Below are 20,980 nucleotides of genomic sequence, written 5' to 3' on the forward strand. Positions count from 1 at the left end.
TATGTCTGCGCCTTTATTCCTGTCCTCCCCTAGGTTCATTAGAACCATTTTTTTTTAAGATTCCATATATATATGTGTTAGCATATGGTATTTGTTTTTCTCTTTCTGACTTACTTTACTTTGTATGACAGACTCTGGGTCCATCCACCTCACTACAAATAACTCAATTTCATTTCTTTTTATGGCTGAGTAATATTCCATTATGTATATGTGCCACATCTTCTTTATCCATTCATCTGTTGATGGACACTTAGGTTGCTTCCATGTCCTGGCTATTATAAACAGTACTACAGTGAACATTCTGGTACATGACTCTTTTTGAATTATGGTTGTCTCAGGGTATATGCCCAGTAGTGGGATTACTGGGTCATATGGTAGTTTCATTTTTAGTTTTTTAAGGAACCTCCATAATGTTCTCCATAGTGGATGTATCAATTTACATTCCCACCAGCAGTGCAAGAGGGTTCCCTTTTCTCCATACCCTCGCCAGCATTTATTGTTTGTAGATTTTTTTTTAATTAATTAATTATTTATTTATTTGCCTGTGTTGGTTCTTAGTTGCAGCACGTGGGATCTTCATTGCGGTGTGTGGGGTTTTTGTTTTTTTTGTGGCACGTGGGCTCTCTAGTTGTGGCTCGCGTGCTCAGTAGTTGCAGTGCGTGGGCTTAGTTGCCCCATGGCATGTGGGATCTTAGTTCCCAGACCAAGGATCGAACCCGTGTCCCCTGGATTGGAAGGCGGATTCTTAACCATTGGATCACCAGAGAAGTCCCTGTTTGTAGATTTTTTGATGATGGCCATTCTGACTGGTGTGAGGTGATACATCACTGTAGTGGAGTTTTTTTGTTTGTTTTTTTTGTTTTTTTTGCGGTACACGGGCCTCTCACTGCTGCGGCCTCTCCCGCTGCAGAATACAGGCTCCGGATGCGCAGGCCCAGCGGCCACGGCTCATGAGCCCAGCCACTCCATGGCATGCGGGATCTTCCAGGACCAGGGCACGAACCCATGTCCCCTGCATTGGCAGGCGGACTCCCAACCACTGTGCCACCAGGGAAGCCCTTCACTGTAGTTTTGATTTGCATTTCTCTAATGATTAGTGATGTTGAGCATCCTTTCATGTGTTTGTTGGCAATCTGTATATCTTCTTTGGAGAAATGTCTATTTAGGTCTTCTGCCCACTTTTGGATTGGGTTGTTTGTTTTTTTGATATTGAGCTGCATAAGCTGCTTGTATATTTTGGAGATTAATCCTTTGTCACTTGCTTCATTTGCAAATATTTTCTCCCATTCTGAGGGTTGTCTTTTCATCTTCTTTATGGTTTCCTTTGCTGTGCAAAAGCTTTGAAGTTTCATTAGGTCCCATTTGTTTATTTTTGTTTTTATTTCCATTTCTCTAGGAGGGGGGTCAAAAAGGATCTTGCTGTGATTTATGTCATAGAGTGTTCTGCCTATGTTTTCCTCTAAGAGTTTTATAGTGTCTGGCCTTACATTTAGGTCTTAATCCATTTTGAGTTTACTTTTGTGTATGGTGTTAGAGAGTGTTCTAATTTCATTCTTTTACATGTAGCTGTCCAGTTTTCCCAGCACCACTTATTGAAGAGGCTGTCTTTTCTGCATTGTATACTCTTGTGTCCTTTATCAAAGATAAGGTGACCATATGTGCGTGGGTTTGTCTGTGGGCTTTCTATCCTGTTCCATTGATCCATATTTCTGTTTTTGTGCCAGTACCATACTGTCTTGATTACTGTAGCTTCGTAGTACAGTCTGAAGTAAGGGAGCCTGATACCTCCAGCTCCGTTTTTCGTTCTCAAGATTACTTTGGCTATTCGGGGTCTTTTGTGTTTCCATACAAATTGTCCAGTTTTTTGTTCTAGTTCTGTGAAAAGTGCATTGGTAGTTTGATAGGGATTGCGTTGAATCTGTAGATTGCTGTGGGTAGTATAGTCATTTTCACAATATTCTTCCAATCCAAGAACATGGTATATCTCTTCATCTGTTTGTATTGTCTTTAATTTCTTTCATCAGTGTCTTATAGCTTTCTGCATACAGGTCTTTTGTCTCCTTAGGTAGGTTTATTCCTAGGTGTTTTATTCTTTTTGTTACAGTGGTAAATGGGAGTGTTTCCTTAATTTCTCTTTCAGATTTTTCATCATTAGTGTATAGGAATGCCAGAGATTTCTGTGCATTAACTTTGTATCCTGCTACTTTACCAAATTCATTGATTAGCTCTAGTAGTTTTCTGGTAGCATCTTTAGGATTGTCTATGTATAGTATCATGTCATCTGCAAACAGTGACAGTTTTACTTCTTCTTTTCCAATTTGGATTCTTTTTATTTCTTTTTCTTTTCTGATTGCTGCAGCTAAAACTTCCAAAACTATGTTGAATAAGAGTGGTGAGAGTGTGCAACCTTGTCTTGTTCCTGATCTTAGGGGAAATTGTTTCAGTTTTTCACGAACAATGTTGGCTGTGGGTTTGTCATATATGGCCTTTATTTTGTTGAGCTAGGTTCCCTCTGTGCCTGCTTTCTGGAGGGTTTTTATCATAAATGTGTGTTGAATTTTGTCAGTAGCTTTTTCTGCATCTACTGAGATTATCATATGGTTTTTATCCTTCAGTTTGTTAATATGGTGTATCACATTGATTGATTTGCATATATTGAAGAATCCTTGCATTCCTGGGATAAACTCCACTTGATCATGGTGTATGATCCTTCTAATGGTGCTGTTGGATTATGTTTGCTAGTATTTTTTATTTATTTATTTATTTTTAGCTGTGTTGGGTCTTCCATGCTGCGTGCAGGACCTCTCTAGTTGTGGCGAGTGGGGGCCACTCTTCGTTGAGGTGCACAGGCTTCTCATTGCTGTGGCTTCTCTTGTTGTGGAACACAGGCTGTAGGAATGCAGGCTTCAGTTTTGTGGCATGTGGGTTCAGTAGTTGTGGCTCGCGGGCTCTAGAGTGCAGGCTCAGCAGTTGTGGAGCATGGACTTAGTTGCTCCACAGCATGTGGGATCTTCCTGGACCAGTGCTCAAACCCATGTCCCCTGCATTGGCAGGCGTATTCTTAACCACTGCACACCAGGGAGGCCCCCTGTTTGCTAGTATTTTGTTGAGGATTTTTGCATCTATGTTCATCAGTGATATTGGCCTCTGGTTTTCTTTTTTTGTGAAATCTATGTCAGGTTTTTGTATGAGGGTGTTGGTGGCCTCATAGAATGAGTTTAGGAGTGTTCCTCCCTCTGCTATATTTTGGAAGAGTTTGAGAAGGATAAGTATTAGCTCTTCTTTAAATGTTTGATAGAATTTGCCTGTGAAGCCATCTGGTCCTGGGCTTTTGTTTGTTGGAAGATTTTTAATCACAGTTTAAAATTCAGTGCTTGTGATTGGTCTGTTTATATTTTCTATTTCTTCCTGGTTCAGTCTCGGAAGGTTGTGCTTTTCTAAGAATTAGTCCATTTCTTCCAGGTTGTCAATTTTATTGGTATAGAGTTGCTTGTAGTAATCTCTCATGATCCTTTGTATTTTTGCAGTCAGTCGTTACTTCTTTTTCATTTCTAATTCTGTTGATTTGAGTCTTCTCCCTTTTTTTCTTCATGAGTCTGGCTAATGGTTTATCAATGTTGTTTATCTTCTCAAAGAACCAGCTTTTAGTTTTATTGATCTTTGCTATTGTTTCCTTCATTTCTTTTTCATTTATTTCTGATCTGATCTTTATGATTTCTTTCCTTCTGCTAACTTTGGGGTTTATTTGTTCTTCTTTCTCCACTTGCTTTAGGTGTAAGATTAGGTTGTTTATTTGAGATTTCTCTTTTTTCTTGAGGTAGGATTGTATTGCTATAAACTTCCCTCTTAGAACTGCTTTTGCTACATCCCACAGGTTTTGGGTCGTCGTGTTTTCATTGTCATTTGTTTCTAAGTATTTTTTGGTTTCCTCTTTGATTTCTTCAGTGATCTCTTGGTTATTTAGTAGTGTATTCTTTAGCCTCCACGTGTTTGTATTGCTTACAGTATTTTTCTGTAATTGACATCTAGTCTATAGTGTTGTGGTTGGAAAAGATACTTGATACGATTTCAATTTTCTTAAATTTACCAAGGCTTGATTTGTGACCCAAGATATGATCTATCCTGGAGAATGTTCCATGAGCACTTGAAAAGAAAGTGTATTCTGTTGTTTTTGTTTGGAATGTCCTATATCTATTAATTAAGTTCATCTTGTTTAATGTGTCATTTAGAACTTGTGTTTCCTTATTTATTTTCATTTTGGATGATCTGTCCATTGGTGAAAGTGGGGTGTTAAAGTCCCCTACTATTTTGTTACTGTCGATTTCCCCTTTTATGGCTGTTAGCATTTGCCTTATGTATTGAGGTGCTCCTATGTTGGGTGCATAAAGATTTACAATTGTTATATCTTTCTTGGATTGATCCGTTAATCATTATGTAGTGTCCTTCTTTGTCTCTTGTAATAGTCTTTATTTTGAAGTCTATTTTGTCTGATATGAGAATTGCTACTCCAGCTTTCTTTTGATTTCCATTTGCATGGACTGTCTTTTTCCATCCCCTCACTTTCAGTCTGTATGTATCCCTAGGTCTGAAGTGGGTCTCTTGTAGACAGCATATATATGGGTCTTGTTTTTGTATCCATTCAGCCAGTCTATGTCTTTTGGTTGGAGCATTTAATCCATTTACATTTAAGGTAAATATCAATATGTATGTTCCTATTACTATTTTCTTAATTGTTTTGGGTTTGTTTTTGTAGGTCTTTCCCTTTTCTTGTGTTTCCTGCCTAGAGAAGTTCCTTTAGCATTTGTTGTAGAGTTGGTTTGGTAGTGCTGAATTCTCTTAGTTTTTGCTTGTCTGTATAGGTTTTAATTTCTCCATCAAATCTGAATGAGATCCTTGCTGGGTAGAGTAATCTTGTTTGTAGGTTTTTCCCTTTCATCACTTTAAATATGTCCTGCCACTCCCTTCTGACTTGCAGAGTTTCTGCTGAAAGATCAGCTGTTAACTTTATGGGGATTCCCTTGTATATTATTTATTGCTTTTCTCTTGCTGCTTTTAATATTTTTTCTTTGTATTTAAGTTTCGTTAGTTTGATTAATATGTGTCTTGGCGTGTTTCTCCTTGGATTTATCCTATATCGGTCTCTCTGCGCTTCCTGGAGTTGATTGACTATTTCCTTTCCCGTGTTAGGGATGTTTTCAACTATAATCTCTTCAATATTTTCGCAGGCCCTTTCTTTGTCTCTTCTTCTGGGACCCCTATAATTGGAATGTTGGTGCGTTTAATGTTGTCCCAGAGGTCGCTGAGACTGTCCTCAATTCTTTTCATTTTTTTTTCTTTATTCTGCTCTGTGGTAGTTACTTCCACTACTTTAGGTTCCAGGTCACTTATCCATGCCTCTCCCTCAGTTATTCTGCTACTGATTCCTTCTGGAGAATTTTTAATTTCATTTATTGTGTTGTTCATCATTGTTTGTTTGCTCTTTAGTTCTTCTTGGTCCTTGTTAAAAGTTTCTTGTATTTTCTCCATTTTATTTCCAAGATTTTGGATCATCTTTACTATCATTATTCTGAATTCTTTTTCAGGAAGGCTGCCTATTTCCTCTTCGTTTGTTAGTCTGGTGGGTTTTTACCTTGCTCCTTCACGTGCTGCATATTTCTCTGTCTTCTTATTTTGTTTAACTTACTGTGTTTGGGGTCTCCTTTTTGCAGGCTGCAGATTTGTAGTTCCCATTGTTTTTGGTGTCTGCCCCCAGTGGGTGAGGTTGGTACAGTGGCTTGTGTAGGCTTCCTGGTGGAGGGGACTTGTGCCTGTGTTCTGGGGGGTGGGGCTGGATCTTGTCTTTCTATTGGGCAGGGCCACATCCGGTGGTGCGTTTTGTGATGTCTGTGAGCTTAGTATGATTTTAGGCAGCCTCTCTGCTAATTGGTGGGGTTGTGTTCCTGTCTTGCTAGTTGTTTGGCATGGGGCATCCAGCACTGGAGCTTGCTGACCATTGGGTTGAGCTGTGTCTTAGCGTTGAGACAGAGATCTGTGGGAGAGCTCTTGCCAATTGATATTACATGGGGCCAGGAGGTCTCTGGTGGTCCAGTGTCCTGAACTTGTCTCTCCTACCTCAGAGGCTCAGGCCTGACACCAGTCTGGAGCACCAAGACCCTGTCAGCCACATGGCTCAGAAGAAAAGTGAGAAAAAAGAAAGAAAAATAAGTAAATAAATAAATAAAATTATTAAAATTAAAAAAAAAATTTTTTAAAGAGTGCAACCATACCAATAAACACAAATCCACCAGTGATAACAAGCGCTAAAAACTATACTAAGATAAACATAAAAATCAGAAACAAATCAGTCACAGACAGCAAACCCCAAGTCTACAGTTGCTTCCAAAGTCTACTGCCTCAGTTTTGGGATGAATCATTTTCTAGTCCGATATTCCACAGATGTAGGGTACATCAAGTTAATTGTGGTAATTTAATCCACTGCTCCTGAGGCTGCATGGAGAAATTTCCGTTTCTCTCCTTTGTTTGCACAAAGTAGCTATATTTTTCAATTTTTCATGTGTTGGTGAATAGTGTAAGGTCTTGTTGTAAAAAAGGGAAAAGTTGATACTAAAAATAAATTTGAAAACCACAGCACTGATTTGCCTTAATGAAACCCCTTTATGCATTTCTACTCTCTGTGATTTAGAATGAAGTGGGAAAACTTGAAGAACTTGAGAAATAAAGCCAAGGATCTAAATTGGAAAATGCGTCTGTGAGGAAATTATAATAGAGATTTCCTAACCTGTTGGGTTGTACAGTGTAGTATGGCCTTGGGGCTACTTGCTGTTTTCAAGCACCTGAGGGTGATCATGAGAGAGATGCTAAGTAGTTGGCATGCATCTCCACAGAGGCCCAAATTAGAAACATGAAGATTAAATGGAAAGAGATGGGAGAATCCCTCTGCATTTATTTGAGGCGTGTGCTTATATTTCCAAACCAGAGTCTTCAGGAAATAACCTCCCTAAGGATTAAACACTTTGTCTTTGCCTCAGTGCCTGGCACCTCATTGTTGGTCACCAAACATTTGCTGTAGGCATGCATGAATTACCATCAGTGGAGAAGTGTATGAAATGCAGTACCACCCAGGAATTAGAACTCTCATAAAAGCAAGTGATCTTAAAATTAAGACTCTATTAGACTTGTCACAGATTCAAATTATGGATTTCATTTGTAAGAACTTGCTCAATAATATGAAATTAATGTAACTTCATATACTGTTCATGCATAGCTCATCATAAAGACAAGTAAATGTAGAACAGTTCTCTCATAATGTTGCTTATTGAAGAATAAGAATTTAACCATCTCTTTTTTCTCTTGAAATAATTAGAGTTTTCTTACCCAGAGTATTAGGAGAAAAACTGACCCGTTGCTCTCATATAGAGGTGTGGATGTTTGTAAAATCTCATAAATAAATTTTTTTCTTTGGCCACAGTTCCTTTCACACTTTTGGGATATATGAAAAGGAGTCGTGCCTCTAGTTGGCAAATAGATTCACTCAGCATTTATCAAATTGTATTTGTACAGATTCCATCGCCTTATGCAAAGGCAGGTTGTGGAGTCCAAAGTCACCTGTCCCATTGGTACTTAAACACATAACAACATTTTAAGCCTCTGAGAAGTCCTAGAGGGTAGAAACCTCTCTGTATTTAATGCAATATTTCCCAGCAATATTGACCACTTCTTTTGCAGAACAGCTGTTGCCAAATTAGGAAACATTGGGTAGATGTTTGCCTTCAGATAGTTTGAATGTTAACAGAAAGCAGCATTTATTTCATACCCATTGGTGAAGCCAGCAAAACAGGAAGTAATTCAATTTGTACCTAGAGCCCTTTGAAATGAAACAAACAAACAGACAAAAAAAACCCAGTTATTTTCAGTCTCACAAACTGTGAAGAAAGCCAGGTGATACCGGGAGTGTGATAGGCTCTAGGAAATGTGAAGCTCAGCTGGGCACTGGGAGAACCACCTTAGGGGCCTCCTTTTACTGCTGAGGAGAAAGAGAAGTTCTTGGGTTCTCATAGGGCCAGCAATACTGTCTACCCTGGAATTTGTTTTATCTACCCTTTTTTCTTTGGACCAGAACTTGGTGTAGCCCCTCCGAATAGCACCCCTTTCTCTAGTTTGGTAACGAGAAGCTCCAAATGGCAGCCTGCTTGGTAGATGTCTGTGCTTGAGAGATTCACTGAGAGAGGTAATGTGAGGGTGAGAGCAGTTGTATGTCTTCCTTCCAAAGAAGAGAACAGAAATAATAATAAATTCTCTTGAAAAGGCATAAACTTCTTAAAATTGTTTTTATTTTCATCTATCAAGTTAACAACTAATTTGAGTGGTTATTATATGCATTTATATGTATTAAGATAGATCAACTTCTGTAACAGTTAGACAGAAAAATGCATAACAGCTCAAACACAATAGAAATGTATTTCTTGCTTGAATACTAATACCAGGTGGGTGAATTTGCAGTAACTAAGGTGGGACTCATCCGTACAATCATTCAGGGACTCAGACTAATAAATACTCTGTCAACGCCAGTACATGGCCCCAACGTTGCCTTGGGGGATCATCTCCACTCTAGACATCTGAAAGGGGAAAGAGCATGAAGACAAACATGTAACCAGTGTTTAGGGCTAAGCCGAGAAGTGGTATACATCACTTCTATCTGCATTCAGTGTCTAGAGCTCATTATATGGCCACATCCAACTATAGGGGAGGCTGAGAAGTATAGTCTATCTGCCTGCCCAAGAAGAAACAGAGAACATGGATTTTAGTGAGTAGCTGGGAGACTCTGACTACCACAACATGCTTGATGTTTCTCAGTGTTTATCCACCAAGTTAGAAGGTTGGTTTGTCCTGACCATCTTGTTTGCTCACTGTTGGCTCATCAATGTTTCTGCATAGTGTGATGGTGATGCTACCCATCCAGTTTATGGTGACCTTTGTCAGCAGGCTTCCACACACCACACAGCAATTCTTCATGGAGCTTCCACCTTCTTTCATTCAACATGTATTGAGCACCTGTTGTAGGTTAGCCTCTTGGAAGTACTAGAGATACAGCAGTAAACAGCTCCCTTATTATTAGGGAGCTTATTCTCTCATGTAAGAGAAGGATAATAAAGAAAGAAAATAATTAGTTTGTGCCAAGTGCTGAAAAGGAGAGAGAGGGTATGGGAGGGGAGGGGTATTGCTCTTGCTAACATCATTGTAGTTGGCTTCCCTGGGAAATTAGCATTTGAATGAGCCACTTGGGCTGAAAGAACAGTATTCCAGGCAAAGGTAACAACATGTGCAAAGGTCCTAAGGCAAGAAGGAGCTTGGCTTGTTCAAGAAACTTGTATCTAGGAGAACAGTGTATATAGAGAATAGCAAGCAAGAAAGGCTCTTGTGAGATGGGGCTCTAAAGATACACTGAATGTTCCACACAAGGCCTTGGAGACCTTAGAGATCTGATTTTTTTTTAACATCTTTATTGGAATATAATTGCTTTACAATGGTGTGTTAGTTTCTGCTTTATAACAAAGTGAATCAGCTATACATATACATATATCTCTTCCCTCTTGCGTCTCCCTCCCTCCCACCCTCCCTATCCCACTCCTCTAGGTGGTCACAAAGCACCGAGCTGATCTCCCTGTGCTATGAGGCTGCTTCCCACTAGCTATCGATTTTACATTTAGTAGTGTATATATGTCCATGCCACTCTCTCAATTTGTCCCAGCTTATTACCCTTTCCCCTCCCCGTGTCCTCAAGTCCATTCTGTAGTAGGTCTGCGTCTTTATTCCCGTCTTGCCCCTAGGTTCTTCATAACCATTTTTTTTTTGTTCTTAGATTCCATATATATGTGTTAGCATATGGTATTTTTATTTTATCTGAGAGCAAGAGTAAGCCATGAAAAAGTTTGCTGTTGTTTGATTTTGCAACAACTTTATTATATACAATTCACACACTATAGAATTCATCCATTCAAAGGGTACAATTCAGTGGCTTTAAGTAGATTGGAGTTGTGCAAACTTTACCACAGTCAATTTTAAAACATTTTCATCACCCCCAAGAGAAATTCCATACCCTTTACAAGTCACCTCATTTTCTGCCAAATCCCCAGCCTTAGGCAACCACTAATCTATTTTCTGTTCCTATATATTTGCCTATTCTGGACATTTCATAGAAATGGGGTCATACAATATGTGGCCTTTTGTGTCTGACTTCTATCACTCAGCATGATGTTTTTGAAGTTCATCTACATTGTAGTGTATATCAATACATCATTCCTTTTATGGCTAAATAATAATCCATTGTATGGATATACCTACCATATTTTATTTATCCTTTCATTTGTTGTTGGATATTTTGGTGGTTTTCATCTTTTGGCTATTATGAAAAATTCTGCTATGAATGTTCATGTACTTTTTTGGGTGGCCATATATTTTCATTTCTCTGGGATATATACTTAAGGATAGAATTGGTGGGTCATATGTTAAACTATGTTTAACCTTTTGAGGAACCACCAGACTGTTTTCCAAAGTGGTTGCACCATTTTACATTCCCACCAACATTATATGGTGGTTCCAATTTCTCCACCTCCTTGTCAACACTTGTTATTATCTGTCTTTTTGATGAAAGTCATTCTAGTGGAAGTGAAGTAGTGCCCCCATTGTGGTTTTGATTTGCATTTCCCTAATGGCTAATGATGTTGAACACCTTTTCATATCCTTATTGGCCATTTGTTTATCTTCGATGTAGAAATGTCTATTCGTTATTTTATTATTGAGTTGTAAGAGTTCTTTATAATTTTAGCTACAAGTCCCTTATCAGATATATTATTTGAACATATTTTCTTCCATTCAGTGGATTACCTTCCCCTTTCTTTCTTTCTTTTTTTTTTTTTTTTGCGGTACGCAGGCCTCTCACTGTTATGGCCTCTCCCGTTGTGGAGCACAGGCTCCGGACGTGCAGGCTCAGCGGCCATGGCTCACGGGCCCAGCCACTCCACGGCATGTGGGATCTTCCCGGACCGGGGCACGAACCCGTGTCCCCTGCATCAGCAGGCAGACTCTCAACCACTGCGCCACCAGGGAAGCCCAAAATTCACCCTTTTTAATGCATAGTTTGATGAGTTTTCACAAATTTATAGTTGTGAAACCACTACCATAGTCAAGAAACAGACATTTCATCACCCCAGAAAATTCCCTTATGTACCTTTGCAGTCAAACCCGTGCCCTCCTTCCTCAGTCTTGGCAACTTCTGATGTGATTTCTGTTCCTATAATTTTACGTTTCTAGAATGTACTATAAATGGAGACATATAGTATATTGTCTTTTGTGATTGACTTCTTTCACTTAGCATAATGCCTTTGAGATTCATCCATATTGTTATAAATCTTAGTAGTTTGCTTTTTTTATTGTGAAGTAATATTCCATTGTATGGGTATACCATACAATGGTATATCTGTCTGTTCATCTCCTGATGAACATTTGGGTTCTTTACAGTTTCTAGCGATTATGAATAAAGCTGCAATGAACATTCACAATCAGGTCTTTGTGTGGACATATGTTTTCATTTCTTCTGAGTCAATACCTAGGAGTAAAATTGTTGGGTCATATAGTAAGTGCATGTTTGACTTTAAAAGAAACTGTCAGGCTGTTTTCCAAAGTGGCTGTACCATTTCACATTCTCCTCAACAGATTATTAGAGTTCTAGTTGCTCTACATTCTTGCCAATCCTTGGTATATTCAGTCTTTAATTTTAGCCATTCTAGTACTTGTGTAGTGGTATCTCACTGTGCTTTTAATTTACGTTTCTCTAGTTACTAATAATGTTTTCTTGAGGTTGTTTTCCATCCCTGTATATTCTTTGGTGAAGGGTCTGTTCAGATTTTTTGGTCCATTTTTTGAGTTGTTATTTATTATTACGTCTGAGCTTACTTTATATGTTGTCAATACAGTCCTTTCTTAGGTCAGTGTAAATATTTTCTTCCACTCTATAGCTTGCCTTTTCATTTGCTTATCAGTGTCTTTTGAAGAGAAGATGGTTTTAATTTTATAAAGTCCAATTTATCATTTTGTGATTCATGTTATATGCTTAATAATCTGAGATCACAAAGATTTTTCTACTGTGTGCTAAATATGGAAAAAAAACGTGAACAAGATACACGAAGGTACTTGTCTCATTTTTCTTGTGTGTATTCTTACAGTTTTATAGTTTTAGCTCTTATATTTAGGTCTATGATAAATTCAAGTTCATTTTTTTTTTTTTTTTTTTTTTTTTTTTTTACGATACGCGGGCCTCTCACTGTTGTGGCCTCTCCCATTGCGGAGCGCAGGCTCAGTGGCCATGGCTCACGGGCCCAGCCGCTCCACAGCATGTGGGATCTTCCCGGACCGGGGCACGAACCCGTGTACCCTGCATCGGCAGGTGGACTCTCAACCACTGCGCCACCAGGGAAGCCCCAAGTTCATTTCTTATAGGCAAGATCAAGGTTTAATTTTTTATATGGATTGTTCACCATTTGTTGAAACTGCTGTTCTCCCTTACTGAATTTTGATACTTTTATTGAAAATTAATTGAATATATGTGGGTTATCCCATCTTTAAACAAAGACCTCCCTCAACTCAACATGCCCATTTAACTAAAAGTTCATCACTTCCACATCTTCACCTCTTCAAAGAGGGGTCTAGACTCACTGTTTCTGCTTCCTTATTTCTTACTCCTCACACTAGCCTCTTTCACTATCATTCCACAAAAACGGTTCTTGCCAGAATCACCAATGATATCTGTTTTAACATCCGGTGGACACTGTTGTATTGTTGTCTCATGTGATTCTCAGTGCCCTTGGGCCTCCTTGACCCCTCCCTCCTCTTTCAGACACTTTTTTCCCTTAACTAACATAGCATCCCACCATTCTTCTTATTTCTTCTGTTTTTCTATTTGTCCCTACATGTCTACTTGGCTAGTTCTTCTTCTTTTACCTGTTTCTTAATTATCAATGTCTCTCAGGATTCTGACCAAAGCCCCTTTTTCTTCTTGTTCTGTTTATATTCCCTGCTTATTCCCATCTAATCTGCTGGCTGAAGCATCTCAAATTTATATTTGCCAGATTTATAAAAGCCAGATCTTTTCTGAGCTTCATTTCTGCACATTTAACTGCCTAGGAAGTTAAGCTCTAGGAAGGACCATGAGCTCTAGGAAGAAAAGTGCCCTATATATATTGTGTTCACATTTTTGTTCCTATGTTTAGCACAGACAACTTAGTAACTATCTGTTGACTAAATGAACAAATGAATATGTGAACAAACTAAGCAACCTGTGCAGCTGATATTATAACATATCTTATAATTCTAGTACAATATTTTAGTATTGGCCTTTTTACTGATACCTAATATGTGTAATGAGTACATGACTCTGGGCACAGGAGAAGCAAATTACTTTTAGAATCACATACTTTGTCTTTGCCATGGCTCAGTTTTCCTGTTACAATTGGTAGAGAACCTTGGGATGAGGAGATGGGAATGAGATCCTAGGCAGGCGCAGGAAGGAGATAAGAGAGAAAGGAGACATTTCTCCAGAATGTTGCAAACACTGTTTCTAAAGTTTTTCAGTCCAATAATTTCCTTCAAGAATTAACCTATATTGTTTGAGGAATAAAATATCTTAATGGCCCTATTAAATTCTGATTACAGCTTTAATTACAGTACATTATTTCTTTTTTACTTTTCACCCAAACTTTTGTAAGTCCCTGTAACATTTTTTCTTGGCTCTAAAATGATTCTCAAATATTGTATAGGAAGATGTAAACTGGGTAATGTAGACTCTTTCGGACCTAGTGTGATGAATATTTTTATGATGATCTGAGTGTTCACATCAAAGAATGTATTTGCTGCTTATGGGCTTACTGTTATGCCCAGAGCTTTGAGGGTATTTGGGAAAAATACAAGACATAATCCTCATTGCTGCCCTCAGGGAGCACACAGCTTTAGGGAGGTAAGAGCCACAACTGGCAAGTAAACAGCAACACCTGTGAAGCAGTTTGTAGTCTCTATTGCATGTTGCTTGGCAAGAAAGATAGTCTCCTGCTACTAGACATGTACTTTTGGCCTTGCCTGTCACTATGGGCTGTCCTGAAAGTGTTTAGGGTTTCTCTATAAATGCCCTTTTTATTTGTTCTCGAGCATGCAGTCCCTTACATTTCTCTGTCTCTCTCTCCTACATTTCAGTGAGCGGTTTCTGGTGAGACTGAACAAGAATGGTGGGCCAAGGAACCCAGAGAAGATAGAACGAATGTGTGCCCTTTTTACAGTATGTGCAAATTCTATTTCCCTTCTCTGCTGTTGACTCTAACTAGGGCCCTGCTATGTGGATATTGTTGCCCTGGAAACAAGCATTTATTCTTATTTCCCCACACACTGGTGAGAATAGAACTTGATTTATGTGTCTATCAGGTTTTAATGAAATATTTAAGAAAACTGAAATTAGCTTCAGTTTTTAATTTAATTTATTAAAGAAATATAATCAAGTACCTTTTACTGATGTACATTTTAGAAGCTATTTAATATAATAGACACATAAAATTTGAGGAAAGTCTTTCTTACAATTCTTCTTCAAGGCCACTGGGAATTTCTCTGATGTGTAAGTATGGTTTCTCTAAAGGCACCCACCAAATTTACAGCTTTGCAGTTTTTTAATGAGTTTATATAAAGAGAGACAAACTAAATAGTCCTCCTCTTTCAAATACCGAACAGAGTCTTTTTGTGCCATGATTCATACTTAAGTTTTTTCTGAATAACCATGCTGTTATTCGTGGTCTCTGAGCTCATGGACTCATCAGCTCAGAGAAGGCTAGGTAACCTGCTTATTGAAAAGTGCTAAGCCTCACAATACCACATTGCCTTGTGTATTCTTCAAGCTGATTCTGATTTACTAAATTTTTTTTTTACCCAGTTATAAAACTTAACTGCCCAGCTTTATTTATTTCAGTTAATTTATTTGCTGAAGAAGAAAATAAGACCGTGTCACAATTTTAAACCACTTTTGACTATCATGGATTCTTTGATGTGCTTCAGTGATACTGAGATACATCAAAACCTGTTGAGTGCAGGGAGGTATGATGGTGTCACAGTGCCACTGCCCTCGTTTGTGGTGCATGATTGATAGGTGACAGGTGTCTCAAACCTTATGGTGTGCCTCTTAAACACAAATGGGATTTATCTAGGGCTCTGATATGTGACTTTCTCTGAAAGATAAAATTGGATTTGTTTACCTGACCTTTTTTGTTCATTTACTACAACTTTATCGAAATCTCAAATGATGTTACTGCAGAATCAGAAGCCACTTTTACAGGAATAACTTTTATTGAAATTGCTTCAGGTATGAAGGATTTACAAATCTAGCTAAGCTAACATGAAGTTTCGTACATCTTTGAGCTCAGCATTCAAAGCTTAGGAGATAATATAGGAAGAAAAAGCAGGAAAAGCAGATCCAGGAAGACGGCTAAGGGAATTGAGATGGTTTAGTCTGGAAAGATCAATGCTCTCTCTTCAACAGGAGAACAAGGGAAAGAGTCCAAATTGCAGGTAATGGGATGTAGGTTAGAATATTGGGGGAGAGCATCTGAAGTGAGACTACCTGAACACTGAGCTGGTTCTCTGGGACCACCTTCCTGAAACAGGATTAGAATGAGATGAGACACCCATCTGTCTAGAATGTCTCAGTGACCTTAGGAGTCTTTTATAGATCCTCGTGCTCTGATATTGTTTGGTTAAAGCAGCAAAAGAAATTGTCGATTCCTTGTTCTTTGGCACTGTGGGAACAGAGCTGTGTGTGTGTGTGTGTGTGCGCGCGCGCACGTGTGCGTGCATGTGTGCTGTCCTTGAATGTGATGAGTGTAGTCCTTGTCTCTTGAAAAATGAACTTAATTATGATACTTGAATGTAATTATACAGTAAATCAAAATTTCATTTAACAGCATTTTAATTATCTATAGGGGCCCAGAGGCCTAGGCTGTAGCCCCAGCTTTATAAATCAGAGATGCACGTAACACTTATGACGTGCTCTTGTTCTGCCACAATGAGAAGGCACAAGGCTGCTAAAAATACCCACTTTTGTAGTTCCCTTTGCAGTACAGCCCTGGATCTTTTTTTAAAGATCCCCCAAAAAAATGATTTGAGGAATTTTTTTCAAAGCCTAGAAGATTTTTGAACAAGATTGTTCTAGCCAGGATTTTCATGTTTTACTTTAAGTTTATACGAAATGATAATTTTGGTGGAAACTATTTTCTGGCTATCTAAGACTTGAGTTCCTCCTGTGGGCCAAAGGAGTTTTCCAGATTGGCATATGTGTTACAGAGTTTTCGAGTAAATGCAAGAAAATGCAGGTACAGCTGTGGTCAGTGCCAGCATGTTAGCTTACCTTAGCATCAAGAAAAGGGAACCATACAAATGGAGCAGTTTTGCAGGGTTACTCAAGCTGACTTCAGAGCCACATTACAGACAGTCACATTATCCATGCACAATCTTGCTCTTGGTAAATCCTGTTTTTTTCTGACTATGTTAGATTTCAGAGCTTCCTGTACAAGAAGAATTTTATCCAAGAAGGAGGTGTTTCATATTTATGTAAATGTCTAATACAGTGAGGATTTTGATGACTTTCATGATTAACAATGGCTGTGTGGTATGAGCATGAGAGAGCATGTCTGTGTATTTGCTCCTTACTAGATATCCAGTGCCTCACACACAGTGCCTGGCAAATACTAATGATTTGTTACATAAGTAAATGAATACATGTTTATTTTCTATTATAGTTGAGTGATCAGCTCAGAGAATGAACTTGTATTGTTTTCCCTGCATTAATTGGCATCATATTTTTTACATTTACTTTTTCACATTTCAAAATAGAATTTTAGGTAGTGCTTTCTTGGAATTAAGAATGAATTTAATTATTAGTGCAATAACATCATTTATTAAAATACTGCCTCCTTTTCTACAGCATAAGAATGAATAAATTGGCTGTGTTTTAGATTTGTAAATCCTATTATCTCTACAGAAAAAGGGTAGTCCAGGCACAGGAAAGTGAATTGACTTTTCCATGTTTCAGATGAAATATTAGTAACTGAGTCAAGATGCTGATCCCTGAGTCACTGTCTTTTCTACCCACCAGGTAGTTGGGAACCAGCTTCCTAGTTATGTAGGATTGGAGGGTAAGGTCCAGTGAATAAATCTAAATTCAAACCCTGCTCACCAGATGAATGGTGGGTGAGTCACCTCTCTCCCCACCTTGGTTTTACAGGTCTTGTGACATAACTCTATGGTAACTGTGTTTAACCATGCTCATATCTAATAAGATAGCCTTTACACTGAATTTTGACACTGAAATTATGTGGAACTCACAAATAATAATTTTACTTAAAATATTTTCTGGTACTGATTATTGTCATCTTATTTTTACTGATCTCAAATAAATGCCACAGAATGTTCTGGGTACCATGTATAACATGGTAAGAAAGAGCCCCTATCCAGCCATTTAGAAAATACTATAAATTACATTTTAGGCTTCTTCCTTTCATTCACCTGAACAGAACCAAAGGAGAGATCCCATGCTCTTGTGTACAGCCCATCTGGTTAGTGTTTGATCATCTTTGGTAACTGGCTTGAATTCTCTACGTATATTGGGATTTATAATTATACTGGTTATTTGATAGTTTGGATTAACACAATTTAAGCTATGTAGAAGACCATTTCACTTTGAAATGAGTCAAACATTTACATATCTTTTAGTAATAGACATGTTTCTATCCCAAAAATTATATAAAAATGGTAATCTGTTTTTTAATTTCTATTTTTTAGTAGTCATCTTAATATTTAGCAAAATGTAGTACTGTTTGGAGGATATCATTTTAAATTAAAGGAATTATTGAAATGGAGTCTAAAATATCATTTTTCAAGATCAAAAGACAACTTTCATGCAAAAATATATCTTTGTGATTCCAGAGATAACAATTTATGTTAAATTATTTTGTAACCCATTTCACTGTAAGTATATTTCATTATTCCATCAAGAATTTGGCAAAATATTATAACCATCTAGAATCTAAAAGCTTCAATTTCACCATTACAAATTACTTTTTAATGTCTCCTTTTCTTTCATATGTTCAGGACCACTCTACAGGGCAGAGCTGGGATTATGGTGAGGCAAGCAAAGCGCAGAATCCTGAGAATGAGACCTTAAATTTTATATCTTAGATGGCTTGCTTGCCTCACCCTAGACCTAACCCTGCTACAGGGTAAACATAAACATAAAGCAAACATGGGGATTCTGGATCCAAAGCTCATTCAAAATCATGACTGCTGCTTGATTGTCCCTTTTCCTGCTTTATTGAAAAGAGATAAGTATCTGGGACAAATCAAAAGATGAAAGATGGGAAGGAAATGGAACTAAGGAACCATTTCCTAGAAGCAAAAGGGAAATCACAGGAACCTGTCCCATTAAAGATAGAGGTTACTCCTTCAATCATCATTAATTCATAACAGTGGCTGGGAGTGAGCAGCAGTTGATGACCTGGTGAAAGTCTGAAACAATACATATTAAAGGAAGTTTTATTACTTCGAGTATAATGTGTTAAATAAAGTATAAATATATACTCAAACATTTTTTTTCAAAATGTGTTCTACACATAAATAATGTATAAAATTATTTTTATAACTCTAGTTTTAAAAGGGATTCTGGATGAGATTTGTTTACTTAAAGGAAGCCCTTAAAATTTTCCAGATAAAATTATTTTCAGCTTTATACTTCAGCATAAATGATACATATCTAAATTTAGAAATGGGAGATCTAATTATTGAGGTGTCACTAAAACCAAAGTAATTGCTTTTCAAGGGAACGTATCTAGTGTATAATAATCATTTGTGAACAGCAGAATAAATGTAAAATTAGTAGAGAGTAAACTTTTAGAATTTCAGTCATTAATGAGCCTTTTGGTGTTTTCCCTTTTTTTTTCTGCATTGGAAATTTCTTTTGTTACAGAATGTTTTTATATGATTTTGGAATAAACATGGATAAGTCAATGTCATGGAGATTTCTAATGTGAGAACTTTCGGAGATAGGTGGTCTAAATAAGAGCTGGAAAAATATTGTCAACAAAATAATCTTCCAAGGGCACATAAGATGTCCAGGCTTTCACTGCAGGAATCTTTTAAACACTAAACTGCTATGTGCTTTAATCCCCTTCTCCCACCTATAGCATATGCTAAAAGCAGCAAAAGCAAACCATTATGAGGTTCAAAATGAAATTTTAATTATTTTCTATGTATTCATTGCCTTAATTTATTTTTTCTCTTTTCTTAGGATCTGAGCAGCAAAGATATGAAGAGAGATTTATATATAGTTGCCCATGTGATACGAATAGGTACGGTTCACTTTATCAATTCACATGACTAAGACCACCCCAACTTGGGATATCTACTGTATTGACCTTTGTCTTCTGCCTAGCTCTTCAGGTTTTAGGATTACTTCAGGTACTTCAGGTTTTAGGATTAGAGTCCAGTTTGTATTGGAGCTGTACCTTAAGCTCAGCTGCTGCAATAGCTGAATTTGATAGAAATGAAAGCATTTTCTGCTTCCTATTTGTTTTTGGACCCATACTTTTTATTTCAAGTGGCCTGCTTTTTTACATTCTCTCCATCTAATGTTCTGCCTCTGTACCAGCTCTCTGCCTCAGAGATCTTGTAACAGATTGCCAGGGTTGCCAGCTTAACAGGTAGTGAATGGCCTTTGCTGTGTTTTGTATCAAAAAGTATGTATCTATGCTATTTTCCACAAAATTAGAGTTACTGTCATTACTGCACTAGATGGATGGTATCTCACTTCTACCCCACCCAAGATTTTTGCTACCTGTGGTTCGTTTGTCCAGTCTTATTTTAAGTTTATGACATAATTTGCGGGCCCATGACTAACCAAGTCATCTTTCATAGTGGGTTCTGGCATATCCTGTACAGCAAAAGAGTTGTTTTGCCAACAACAAAACAACTCTTTTGCTGTACTTTTGGGTTTTTGTTTTTCTGTACTTGATAAAGCATTTGTTGAGGTTCCAGTTCTGCATTTGCAAGTCCTCTTGCCACTATAAGCACAGCCTTGGTAAGCAGGAAAATCAAGCTCCCATCTACTTTCTGAGACTCTTCTTGCTCCTACAGTGGTTCAGGAGCAGCTTTGGCTGGAAGAATTTGGTTGGAAGAATAGTACATTGTCCTCGTTATCTCTGTATACATAACTTTTACCTGTCAGCTAAAATACTCAACTAAGAAGTTAAAATATATTAGCACATTGGTTTTTCTAAGAAATTCATGAAACCACTGTTTCATTCACATATGATTAATAAATGGACTGTTGGTGTTGAGGTGGGTAGTAAGGATGATTAATTGAACGTGGTGCAGGGGAAGAGCCCTGGCCAAAGGCCTGTTTGGCATTCCTCTACATAAATAACCTTGCATCCTTGGATGGCTCCCTTCATCTTCAGTCTTCCAGTTTAGAAAATCTCTTAAGATACCTATAGCTCTGGCATCCTTGGATGACAATTCGGTGGTGCTATAGAGGAGCATGGAGTTCTCAGTCTGACTGGTGTTTCTGCTGTACCCCAGGCCGGATGCTCCTGAATGACTCAAAGAAGGGCCCTGCTCATCTGCACTATCGGCGGCCGTATGGCTGTGCAGTCCTAAGCATCCTGGATGTCCTGCAGTCGCTCACAGAGTTAAAGGAAGAGAAGGATTTTGTTCTTAAGGTTTACACGTGAGTAATGGACCTCAGAAATATTAATGATTTGCAACATAAGACATCCCAGCACTGCCCTTGAGAGCAGAAGTTCTCAAGCTTTGCAGGACAGACTCATCAGGTTATGTAGGATAGGGAATTTTTTGAAAATGCAAAGATTTCCTTCTAAAGGTTTGGGATGGGCCCAGGCAACTG

The 20,980-nt window shown here is 38.0% G+C and overlaps 1 protein-coding gene across 2 annotated transcripts in view; it reads left to right on the forward strand.

The window, feature by feature from the left end:
- DOCK3 (dedicator of cytokinesis 3) overlaps window positions 1–20,980 on the forward strand; it is a 405,892-nt gene that overhangs the window by 254,294 nt on the left and 130,618 nt on the right. For both annotated transcript variants that reach the window (XM_073811161.1, XM_033865050.2), the window contains exons 10-12: window positions 14,242–14,323; window positions 19,367–19,427; window positions 20,656–20,803. In XM_073811161.1, coding sequence (XP_073667262.1) covers window positions 14,242–14,323; window positions 19,367–19,427; window positions 20,656–20,803 — 291 coding nt within the window. The remainder of the gene's footprint in view (window positions 1–14,241; window positions 14,324–19,366; window positions 19,428–20,655; window positions 20,804–20,980) is intronic.

Source organism: Tursiops truncatus, chromosome 10, assembly GCF_011762595.2.
Source record: "Tursiops truncatus isolate mTurTru1 chromosome 10, mTurTru1.mat.Y, whole genome shotgun sequence".
NCBI lineage: Eukaryota > Metazoa > Chordata > Mammalia > Artiodactyla > Delphinidae > Tursiops > Tursiops truncatus.